This window comes from Neurospora crassa, linkage group II (genome assembly GCF_000182925.2).
Source record: "Neurospora crassa OR74A linkage group II, whole genome shotgun sequence".
NCBI lineage: Eukaryota > Fungi > Ascomycota > Sordariomycetes > Sordariales > Sordariaceae > Neurospora > Neurospora crassa.
Genome location: NC_026502.1, coordinates 2,836,165 through 2,848,386, shown reverse-complemented (window position 1 = coordinate 2,848,386; position 12,222 = coordinate 2,836,165). Strand labels below are relative to the sequence as shown.

The following is a 12,222-nucleotide window of genomic DNA, read 5'->3' as shown; positions in this document are numbered from 1 at the left end:
ATCTCGAATGCCGAGAGAAAGCCCACTTTAATCCGACCACTCGCATCTCAAGATTCCACATCGTTGCTCACTTTCTTTTGTCGCTCGTGATTTTTCCCATCATTTATTCACTGTCTTTCGAGTTCGAACTGCTTGCTGCATGGTAGAATCACCACAAGCCGAGTGAAGACGACCGATTCCTCGAGGCTACGAAATACGAATCAATCGAAAGACAAATGTGGCCCGCCCAGCAACGCCAAGGCCTAGATTTACTCGGCAGCTCAAATGGGAAATCCACGACAATCCGGCTCAGAGGGGTTCGAGCTGGATCCAGACTGATCCTGACATCCAAGACATTTGCTGCATTTTTAGTTCCCAGCGAACGGCTGTTCCAGCCCGTCGAAATTGTGGACTTGTTCACTCTAGTGTATGTAACCACGTTGCATCGCGCTAGATATGCTAGACATTCCATCCACAGTTCCAAACTTGACAGCGGGAAGAGCGATGATGCATGACGATGCCGCGGGGAACAATGGTGGGAGCCGCAAGTCTGTCTCAGTTCAGGAAACTGGATACGATGCGATACAGCTTGGTTTGATATGAATTCTGAGTGACGTCTAGACTATCCATCAACGTTGGAGATGAAGCTCCGTAGTAGGATGAGTTGGCAAGTTGTAATTTGTGTTGAAGAAAACAAAGTAGGCGGACCAAGTCGAATGAAGGTTGATGATGAATATATCGATGACTGGGACTTTGACGGAAGAATGCCTGGAATATAATCATGGCATTTTGAAACATTTACGTTGATATCTTCGTTTACTTGGTAATTATGCAGGGACCTCGGACCTCCCCCTACCCAAACAAAGTTGGTCAGAACTCTAAACATCACCAACCGGCTGCGCATTGCTTATTATTGGACGACGACACTTTCCACGGGCATACATGTGGGCATCGACCGTACGTACTGCCGAGAATGATTTGTGTTCCTAGCTGCTGTCGCTGTCGCATATGTCATATGTCATGATCAATATGTACACACAGTAGGTACCAACATGCGCACACACACACACACACACACACACAGAAAAAAGAAACATGATTCCAGTTTTGTATTGCAACACCGCAAATGTGATTCCAAATGACCTACATACGTAGTAAACTCGATTCGAATATACCGAAACAGAATAAAGGAGAATACTGCTAGTGTCCAAGGAAGCGCTGTAGCCAAGACGAGCGGATCCGATTACCCCTGCTTAGTCACCACTTACATACCGGCACTACTATGTACCCACCCACCATGAACAAGATCCATACATCCATCATACATACATACACAGTACTTACAATTGCTTACTGCGTACCTATGTACACTACTCTGAACCTATATCCGAAAACCATCGGGGTTGTCAACAGTAAACGAATGATTCCATATCCCCTCCTATCTATCTTTATTCGGAAATCAAAACCTCTCGAGCCATCGTGACACCAAATGACAATTAATGATGATGTATTTATTCCCCCAGTAGTGGATTACCAATCTCCCCGACTTCCCCATGATTCTTAATATTTTTACTCATTCTTACCGCGATGCATCGACACAAGTTCTGCACATGACGCGGCTGCGGCGTGTACAACGAGGCACAGGCGGTCCTAAAGATGTTAACCCCGACCAGACCGGATTCCGCGGAACCAGTGGAGCTCATTAGACTGTCCGCGGATTTCATGGCCGGGAGGTATTGACGCTTGATGGGTAGGCAGTCAAGATTTTGGCAATGTTTCGATGTAATAAGCATGTTAAGACCCGGACAACAACAACAACGACAAAGTCAAGAAAACGGGGTCAGCAAAAGGTAGAAAAATACCAATCTAGTCACTATCATTATTCTCAGGCATTGGAAATAGTGGATTGCTGCGTGCGTATGGGAATAAGAAAAAAAAAAAAAAAAGGCGAAAATTGAAACTTATATATAACGGTATATACATCCGACTATCTCACCTCTCATCGTCTCAAGTGTAAGCTTAACCTCTGACTAGAATCTCCTCTCTCTCCGATTTCCTGGTCATATGTGACTCCTAGCTCTCTCAGCTTCTTCCCTTTTCATATATCCCATTTGACATCCTCCATCGCGGGGAATCATATGGCTTTCGAATGGGCTCCTTGCGGCTCACCACATGCCATCCACTCTCTTCTTCGTTGATGCAGTGATATCGATTGTAGAAAGTGCGTGTATCGTTCTCACTAGGTAGGTGGCTTATATAATGCGACAGACATGTAATCGATAGTGCCCACTTATGCGTGTTGCCGTCCTCATTTGTTTCTAGAAGGACCGCATTGAATGTAAAATCCTCTCGCTTAGCTAGTCTTGATCAGACTCAGATAATAATAAGCTATTCCCCAACCCACAATGTCAGTCAACTATCACTTGCAAGCCGCACCACCAAGAAGGACAGAAACTTACCTCAATCAACTTCTCAGTCAACCCAAAACATTGCCTATCCTGCTCCTGATGGCTCAGATTAAAGCTGCAACTCCTCCACAGCCCACCAAAACCCATCTCATCCAAGATCTCGTTCAACATAGCCGCTTGCTCCATTGCCCCCGAGAACTTGGGGTTGTTCGTCAGCGTCTGCAGCAGCTCGTGCGCGCTCTCCAGCGTCGACGGGTTCTGGCAGTGCAGCACAATGTCGTCGAGAATACTGATGATGGGTCCACAGAGATGCATGATAACCGACGGTCTGCCGACAGCGATCTCGTTGAGCCACATCAGCGTGCGGTTCTGCACTGCATCCTCAAGATACTGAAAGTCTACGAGCTCAATGGCCGTGTTGAGGAGCAAGTCCTTGTCTTTGATGTAGTCCAAGTCGTTCGCACCCCGGCGAATGTCAATCGCTGACGTGTCGGCGGCTGCGGCTGCAGGCGAAGGTACTGCGTCACTGGCGACGTCCCCCACGAGAGGGTCACCGCCGGCTCCAAGTCCACTGCCCAGACCACCGGCAGCAACAGAGGCAGAAACGGACGAGAACGGAGGTAGGCCGTTGCTGTTGGGGTTGACGTTGATACCCGCAGACCAGAGACTATCCCTAAGCTCATCCAAGTTGAGCGTCCTTGCTAGGATCAAGGCCATGTATGGTGATGCGCAGAGTTCCCTCATGGTCTTCAGCGGCTGCACCGTCGGGCTCAGGATTCCATCCGGAGTAGCATTTGCCACAGCTGCGTTCACAGTTGTCACAGTGAAAGTGGTCATCTCCAAAAACGTGGACAGCACCCTCAGCGCCGTTGACTTGGTGACTGTGTCTGTCAATCCCCTGACCAAGCATGCGCACGCGGCAAAGTGGAAGTTCTCAGCAGTGAAGTGAATACCGTATGCCTCATCGAGCAGGAGCGCGGCCTCCTCCAGCTGGGCCCTTCCCTGGAGAAGATAATGAACCATCTTCTCGCCCTTGAGGTCGCCCGTCGTGCTGATGTTGGTCAAGACCGACTCCAAGAACATTGCAGTGCAGTTGAACAAGTTGGGGGGCACCAGTCGAAGGAGGGACATGGCAAGCCAGAAGAGCTGCAGACCGTAACGGGACGCAGATGGCAGCTTGGACATCATCTTGGAGAGCGAGGTGACGATGGCGACCAGCATGTCACTGTTACTGTCATCACCAAAGCGGCCGATGCTGTTTCGGAGCGCTACAAGGACCTGGTAAAGCAGGTCGTCATCAACCTCCTCACGTGCTAGACAGCCCATGACAGTGAAAGCACGAGGCTGGATAGCAGGGTTGTTCTGGAAAGCTGTGCTCGCCACGAGGCCCATCCATCGCGACCGCCATTTGTTTGCGAGGTCAACAGTTGGAGCGGCAATAGAGCAGGTCTCGAACAGAAGAGTTGCCAGGTTTTCGGTGGCTGTCAAGGTAGCACCTCCGTCCTGGTTGGTTGATATCGATGCCCCATCCCGCGTAAACGTGACGTTGTTTGTGAAGAGGTCGCTCCGCGGATCCGACAACGTGTCCAGCGTCACCTTCAGCTTATTCAGCCGTACCTCGTCCAAGGCAAACGAAGTACAAGCCGCATGTATGGTGTTGATTAGTAGTCGGTGGACCACCTGCCTGACGTCTGGATTGCCCGTATTGGCAAGCATGGTGACAATGTGGAATATTTCCGGCATAAACATCTCAGCTTGCTCGCCACTGTCAAACGACAAGGCGAGGCAGAATTGTAGCAAGACGCAGATTTCGTTCCATACCGAGTTGTCAGGTAGATACTTTGTCGGGCGCAAGGAAGACCGGTTTAGTGCCTTGCGTAGTCTGGAGATTATCCTTCCACGCAGGGTAACCGTGCCAATTCCGCCTGCTATCGAGGTCAACGTGTCTGTCTCCGCAATGCCAAATCCTCTGTTGAGTGCGGCCTTGATGACCTCTTCAAGGAAACTCTCAAGCAGTTTTTCGTCCTGCTGGATAGCGGGCCAAACGGATTGCTGCAGCTGGAAAAGAACCGCTGGGTCTGAAAGGGCAATGTCAATGAGCTTCCTTAAGACGGCTGCAATCTTTTCCATGCCCTTCTCCCCGTCCACCTCATTAGCGAGCAGAGACGGGCGCAACCCGGGTACCCAGGGAGCCATATAGGCGAGACATAACGGCTTCTGCTCATCAGAGAAGCTGGGCCAACTGGCGAAAAACTCGTTCAAGAAATCCCCAGTAAGCTGCGGTTCTGATTCGGCTAGCTTCTGGCTGATTTGGATGATGAACTGCGAAGCATCGCTCGGAACTGCAATGTCTTTGGTGCTGACAAGTCTCGAAGCAGCCTTGAACTTGAATGATTTGCACAGTGCCCCCAGCAAATTGTATGAAGATAGCCTGAGAACGGGGTCTGGGCTAGCCAGGTTCGTCAACGCCAAGTTCAGCAGAGTACCGGGTACATCCTGTGGTTTGATGAATCTTTCGTGCGGTTGCATCTGCTTTGGGTCCTTGACGTATTGCGCCTTTCTCATGCGAAGGAGACTCAAGATTTTGGCCTTCTCAGGACTTGTGAAGTACATCACAATCTTGCCATTATCTGCTCTAAGACCAAACGCCGAATCATCCTCCGTTTGTATGGATGTTGGAGCCTCCTCAACCTCGCTCAGGCGAAAGGCATCGTTGATTACCACACTAATCCGGGATGCTGGATATATTTCTTGCCTCTTCTTGGTCGAAACCCTGACGAAGCTTTTGCTGATTGACAAGGAAACGTCAATTTTGCCCTTGGTCTTCGACAGCCGTGTGATGTTGAAACCATCCAGAGTCTCGTCCATGAATTCCCTGGTGTCCTTGTTCAGGCTAAATTTTTTGTGGTCGAAATGGGCATCATACTCTCGGTAACTTCCAAGAAGATGGTATTCAATGTTGGCGGGGCTATAGATGCTGTTCTCGTTTCTAATCCAAGTCTTGAACACCTTGCGGAAACCCTTCTTGCAGGCGGAGTTCATGTTGAAGATGTATACGCGCTGGAGCTGCTTCGAGAGCTCAGTTGGTGTAAGCAGTTCGATTTTGCGAAGTAGACTCTCCGCTGGTTCGGACTGCACGTTGTAGAACGTAGCATCAATGAAAATGCCAAATGGCCGATCCCAAAGTCGACTAGCAATCTTGAGATAGTAATACAAGTATGCATCAACGTCGGCAGATTCGGTGTCTATGTACCGCAGCATGATGCAGATCATCTGAATGCCGTCCCTGGACTCGCCAGCATCATAAACGGCGGGGGGTGGAGTCGACGAAGATTCGACACCGCGGAACGCATTTCGGAGCATAAAATCCTGGAATCTAGAGTAAACAGGTGGTAGGTTTGCTGAGATGTGTGGCCTGTTCCAGGTCACAGCCAGCGGCGGTGGTCCCAAATTCATGATGAGGCTTCTCAGGGGTTCAAGGAGGTTTGGCTTTCCTCTTGTGGGTTCGCAAGGTGACCTCACAAGGTCTCGCCTTTCAATTGAGGCGAGCCGTTGCCGAACTTGGTCCCAATGGTCATACAAAATCCTGTGAAGAGACACACAAGAACCAAAGTCAAATGACTCGTCGCTGTTGGGACGCTCCATGGTTTCCGGCTCGACCGAGATCTCCCTCAGAAAGGTGGTTACCCGATAGATATTCTTTGTCAAGAAGTCGTTCAATGGGAACATGAAAGGTTCCTTGGCGCCAAACAGAACGTTGTTGGCCAGGTTTTGGATGACTTTAGCGATCAGGAGGAGACCACGGCGCATCTCCTTGGAAGGTGCCGTAGCAACCAAGCCCTCAACCTCAGGAGCAACAATGGCCGGGCAGAAGAAGCGCAGGAAGATGAAGGCGCCAACTGCTGTGTACTTAGCCTCAGAGAATCGGGGCATCACCGCTGCAGCAATCTGTTACACGCGTCGGATTAGTTCTCAGTACTTGGCAGCAACCCGTAGACAGGCGGCACTTACGATACTGCAGATTTTCCTAAATGATGGCGGTATCCTGGCCGATGAGGCGCAAATGTCATCGATGAATACATTGGCCACGATTTCGAGCTGCAAGGCATTCTTTTGCAATTCCTCCGGTGAAGATACCCTGGTCGGATCGAGCTCGAGATTGAGGTCTTTCGATGTTTGCATCAACCGGTCCAGTACCTTTTGCAGGGTAGCTTTGAGGTACCCTGCGCCTTTCCATTTCGCATAAATTGAGAGCATTTTGGTCGCGACACAGCTCCTACGCAGCAACTCTGATTCATTCTCCGTCTCCTCAATCTCCTGTTTGATCAGGGCCTCAAGGAGCACAAAACTTTGGCCTCTTGATTCGTAGATGCTAAGCAGCGCGATTGTCAGCTCATCCACCTCATGACTGGGGCAAACCGCACCCATAGCCATAGCCAGTGTAGTGTCGGTCGTCAGAAGGCTCAGAAGCTCATCGTATTTTTCATTCACCGCTGTGCTTGAGAGATTGTTGAACTCAGCCCCCTGAACCAAGATGTTATAGAGCACCCTAACAAATGCGGTCCGGATCTCGGCGTGTTCGTGGTATCCGACGTTGAGGGCTGACTTGAGTCCCACATCGATGTTGGCGCTCAAGAGATTGGACATGATGGTGATTGATAGATCGGACATTGACGGCTCTCCATCTCTGGAGGAAGAGCTACCAGTATGCTCGGACCGGAACATATGCTCATATTGAGGGTCCAGAACCTCCAAAAACCTGCTGAAGTACGACTCGAACAGTTTCATTTTTCGCTCGCTGGTTGTGGCATCGTTCGTAGAGTCGTTCAGCTGCAAAGGTAGGCGATATGTAAGTTCAGCCAGCGCCTTAAGACATGCCCTGTCGAGATCCTTCTGCACCCTAATCATCTCGTCTTGGCGGCTTTGACCGAAGGCGCCCGCATCAATCCTGGGTGAATGAGGCCTCGTAACCCAGCTATAGACGTAGGCAAGAAGTTGGTTTCGGATGCGGACATCGTCACGGAGATTGAGGTGTTCCTTTCTTTTGACAATGGCCTCACAGAGCTGACAGATTTTAATTTTGACACGCAAACTGTTCGGCGAGTCTGGTACCCCGTCCAAGAACTTGGCGAAGCTGTGCGTGAGTGAGTTGAGATGGAGCGAAGATGCGGCGCCAAGCTCAGTTGGCGTGTCAAGTCTTTCCACCAACGACCTAAGGAGCGATGCTGCTTGTTCGGCAAACATAATCTCGTTGTCTTGGCCCCTCGAGGGCGCCTCAAGGGCCCCAGTGAATAGTACGTCAAGTTCTGATTCGAGGGCTCTGAACAAGTGCTGATACAGCGCAGGCGATACTTCGGTTGCGAGGATCTCCCTCATCGTCTCCCGGATCCTAACGTTAGTACAAGCCAGGAGCTGAATACTGAGCCTTAGGTATCGGTTGAGGAAAGGTTCTTCGTGGTTGTCGGAGGACAGCCTGTCAATCCACCGCAACCCACTGACTGCCGGCTCCTCCAGAGTAGCGGCTTGCTCAGCCGTGCATATTCCGCCCAGGGAGGCAAGGAACCCGGAATAGTTGCGCCACTCAGCCACAACTCTTTCACCCATGGACTCGGCCGATGTCAGAGATACATCCTTGGACAAGTGAAGCCATCTCTCAAAAACGGTCTCCCACGCATTCAGAATACCGGCGCTGGGATACTGCAAGCGCCGTAGCAGTCCCCTGTTGCGCTTTTGGAAAGCAACCAGGCCGGTAAACCTAAAAGTCCGTGACGAGATCTCGCTGAAGATATCTGCGTTTCGCAAAAGAGCCAGAGAGGGCTTCGATGCCGAGCATGCGGCAGCATCGATGATTCTGCATTCTTCGAGGAAGCTTCCGATGCAAGATGTCACTATCTGACAAACTTCAATCTCCGCCGAGCAAAGTGACACGAGGAAGAGGGTTTCCAGCTTTGTGGCTGCAGCTGTTCTTTCGGGAATGTCTTCGCAAATTTTAGCCAGTTCCTGCAGCAAAAGAAAATGAAGAAAACAAGTCAGTGGCTGGTTATTGCGAGGACCGAATGGGAGCTTACTTACCGGTATCGCTTGCAGGAGCATTAACCTCGAATCGAGGTACTCCAGGACTGATTTGAGGCCCGGAGCGGTTCCTGGCATGCCAGCTCTGTCGCATATTGACATGAGGATGAGGGACCTGTACGATTGAGTTGATGTCAGTTTACAATCTTGATCACAGTACACAATAGTTCTATGATACGAGGTGAAACATACGTCAGCCGCCAGAAGCCCAGCTTAAATGCCGGCTGTTCTAGCCTCTTCGAAGCCCTCAATGATTGAAGGACCACATCGTTGGCATACAAGCGCTTGGCGACCCTGGTTCCGAGCCGCCTAACCGATTCGTCTGGCGCAACAACGCATGAGATCAGGGCTTCCAGATTTTCCTGGTAAAATCGATCGCGCTCATTGAGATCATAAGGAGGCCCTTCAAACAACGTCATGGGGGACGCGTCCAAGAAGTTTAGAATATTGCAGATCATGTCAACCATGGAGGCGCTCTCAATCTGCTGTCGCTGCATGATTTGCTCATCAACATAGCCCTGGATAAGGAGCATGGACATGGCCTATTTTCAGAAGTTAACAGAAAGCGACGAAAGTGTAGGCCTGAACCAAGATTGAATGGAGTCTTACCTGCAGCTGCCCCTGAACGAAAGCCGAAGCCTTTGTGAACAATGGCTGGTATTTGCTGCTGTTCTCCAACCTGGCAAAGTGCGAGCATGCCTGAATCACGGCAATTTTGAAGATGTGCGGCGCTGATGGCGTAAGACACTGATCCACAAGAGAGTCCACGCAGCTATCAAAACTCAGGTGCGTGAGGCTCACGAACGCTGCCGTCATGATGTCCTGTTCAAAGAATATGCCATCCGGGCCAAGGCCATAGCGTCGAAATACGGAATCGCGCACATCATCCTGGACGTCCATGGCATAACTCACGAGGGCCAAATCGCTGTCGGGATCGAAGTGTCGCGCGGCACGTAGCAGGGATACGAGACAGTAGACGGACACTTCGTTTCGGTTTCTAAGGGCCCTTTTGCGATCTTCGAGGAACGTAACTTTCTTGTTCATGCTTGTGCTCTTGGCTTCGCGCAAGTTACTGGCAACGTCAAACACATCCGGTAGGAGAAGGAGCAACGTCGTCTGTAGAGGATGTAGAAGGCCCCTTCTCCTGGTATTGTCGTTGCTGCCATTCTGGGCATAGTCAAAGAGCGTATCGGGCGCATTGTCGCGGCGTCTGCGGCCCATGTGCAGCTCCACAAACTCATTGGGATATCGCTCCAACCACCGGGTAATAAGCAAAGGAGTGACGACGGCGACGGTATTCTGGAAGCTTTTTCGAAATTGTAGCCAGCTGGAGTTGAATTCTGCGATAACGGCGCTGAGCTTCTGGAGGTCGACCCAAAAACATGCCGTCAGCCTCAAAACAATGAGAGCCGACCTTTCTTCCTCGGCAGCGGCGACATTGGGTATCGGCGTGCCCGGGCCAGGTACCGACTGACGGGCAACATATATGGTGTTTCTAAAGTACTCAAAGGAGGCTGACCAGCTGGAAGCTGTGACAAACTCGGCAATGGTCTTGACGTGAGCTTCAATGGCGGTGGCGTGAAGCTGTAGCAAGTGGCTGCTTTCTAGGGGTTCGTTGGAGGGCGTGGAGACAGGGGTACGCATAACCTCGTCAGGGAGACGGACGGCAGCCGGTTTGGCGGTGGTCTCGTCAAGGAGCGTCTTGGCGGGTAATGTATAGCCATCGGGATAGGGATCGAACAGTAGCTTGATGACCTCAAAGGTGCGGCGGACCAGGACGTCGTCTAGGGGCTTGGGGGGAGGCAAGGCAGCACGCTGCGCAGAAGAGAGCGCATAGCTATCTCCGAGGCCATTTTCTGTGTGGGAGGGGCCCCAATGGCTGGCGCAACAGTCGGCGATCAATTCGAGAGCATAGATTTCGGACAAAAGGACAAGAGGCGGATGGTTAAAGATGGACCGGTAGGGGCGAGCAAGGTCCTCGAGAAGACCAAGAAGGGCGTCGAGGACGAGGTTGACGGAGCCGGCGCTGACCCTGATGAGGGTGGAGCGGGTGATGGAGATGATGTCGTCGTGGTAGAGATCCTGGGCGGGAGCACCGGTGCGATGAGGCAGCTACATAACGGCACGGCAGCGGGGGGTTTCGGTCAGCAATTGTTGGCTTGTCATGGTATGTCTGTCATGGCATGTCTGTCATGGCAAGGGAAACGTACCCTGGTTGCGAGCCTCTCGACCAGGCCACCGACCAGGCCCGTGTCGCCGTTCATTGTGCTGTGAAGAGGGCGGGAGCGCAAGCAAAGAGAGGGGCGGACCGGTGTCTTCTCATGATGGGGTTCTGCGATACCGGTGTTGTTGTCGACTGCCAGGACTGCCCGAGCTGCGCAGTACGGGCTTCTTGGCACAACGGGAAGCTGTTGCTGTTCGGTAGTAGAAGTACCCCGATGTGAGTGGAGGTATCTACTACTACCTATCCCCTGTCGCAACCAGCCTCACTCTCGGGCGGAAAGGGGCGGTCGGAACGGAAAGAGAGAGTGTGTGTTATCGGCGTGGCCCTGGAGTGGGTGTTTTGACGTCGTCGTCGTCGTCGTCGTTGTCGTCGTCGTCGGGTGGTAGTGTCGGCGGCGACGGGTGCGTGATAAGACGCGGCGGCCGTGGGTTGGTTCGTGGTGATGGGTGTGTCGTGGGTAGGTAGGTGGTGGTGGCCGTTCTTTGGCTACTACCTACTTTTCCGCTACGTACTGGCCCAACGCAACTGGAACCTTACGGGCAGCGGCAACGGGAACAACGTGGGACAAGCGAAGCGAGAGAGACGAGACGAGACGAGCGAGGGCGGTGGAGGTGGAGGCACTGAATGGACTCCTGGCACTCTCATCCATTTAGCTGCCGGGCTCCTCTGATTGGCCAGATGGGAAGCTGCCTGATGCGGATACTCGAGACTTTTACTCCAACTCGAATACACACCGTGTGGTGATCTTCGACTTTGGGCTTTCCTTTCTTCCTGCCCGCCCTTCAGAGAGCATGGACGGCAGCCGTGCAATTGAGTGCTGTGTGTGTGTGTGTGTGTGTGCGTGAGTCTCTACTTGTAACTGGATACACATGCAAAGTGGGCCGACCAAAATCGGGGGTGGGGTTCCCTGGGGCTTTCCTCCTCTACCCGACTGTACACTACCTTACTATGGAGCCTTCCCTTCGGCATGGGGTCCCCAAACCCCTGAACAAGTGGGACACACACCGAGATCCACGTCAGTTTTCGTTCCTTATGTTTGTCCATTCTTTGCATCGGGCTTTTCTGGTCTAGGTCATCATATAGACAATTGAAGATGTGGACTAGGTTGCATGTTGCAACTTGCATCAGTACGGTAGAGACGTTTTCCTGCTGCACTGCACGAAATCATCAGCCGAACGGCAACCCGCATGGACATGGGACCATGGATGAGCTATGTACATTACTACGGAAGACTAGTCTAGTCTATCCCGCCGTGCCAGGAACATTATCCATTCGTTCATCAAAGAAAGATAGGGAAAAGAAAAAGGAGATGACAGACAGACAGACAGACAGACATCACCGAGGCAAACAAAGTCGTGTTGATCTAGTGACCCCATCAGTCACATCTCTTGAATTCCGAGTCCGAGCTAAACAAAGACATGATGCTTCCCTTCTCCCGGGCCGTCCGACTTTCTTTGACTCTCCGACTCGGTTCCTGCATCTGGTTCCTGAATCTACAACAGTGCCCGCATACCGTTGACACATATATTGAGTGCACAC

General features: G+C 51.7%; 1 protein-coding gene across 1 annotated transcript; it reads right to left on the bottom strand.

The window, feature by feature from the left end:
* Positions 1-1,925: 1,925 nt before the first annotated feature.
* NCU01642 (hypothetical protein) lies at positions 1,926-11,345 on the bottom strand. The gene is made up of 7 exons (XM_951171.3): positions 10,670-11,345; positions 9,069-10,571; positions 8,652-9,001; positions 8,460-8,574; positions 6,399-8,387; positions 2,439-6,335; positions 1,926-2,367 (listed from the first exon to the last, which is right to left on the bottom strand). The coding sequence occupies exons 1-7, from the start codon at positions 10,721-10,723 to the stop codon at positions 2,353-2,355; spliced, it is 7,923 nt and encodes a 2,640-aa protein (XP_956264.3). The 5' UTR covers positions 10,724-11,345; the 3' UTR covers positions 1,926-2,352.
* Between the last annotated feature and the right edge of the window lie 877 nt (positions 11,346-12,222).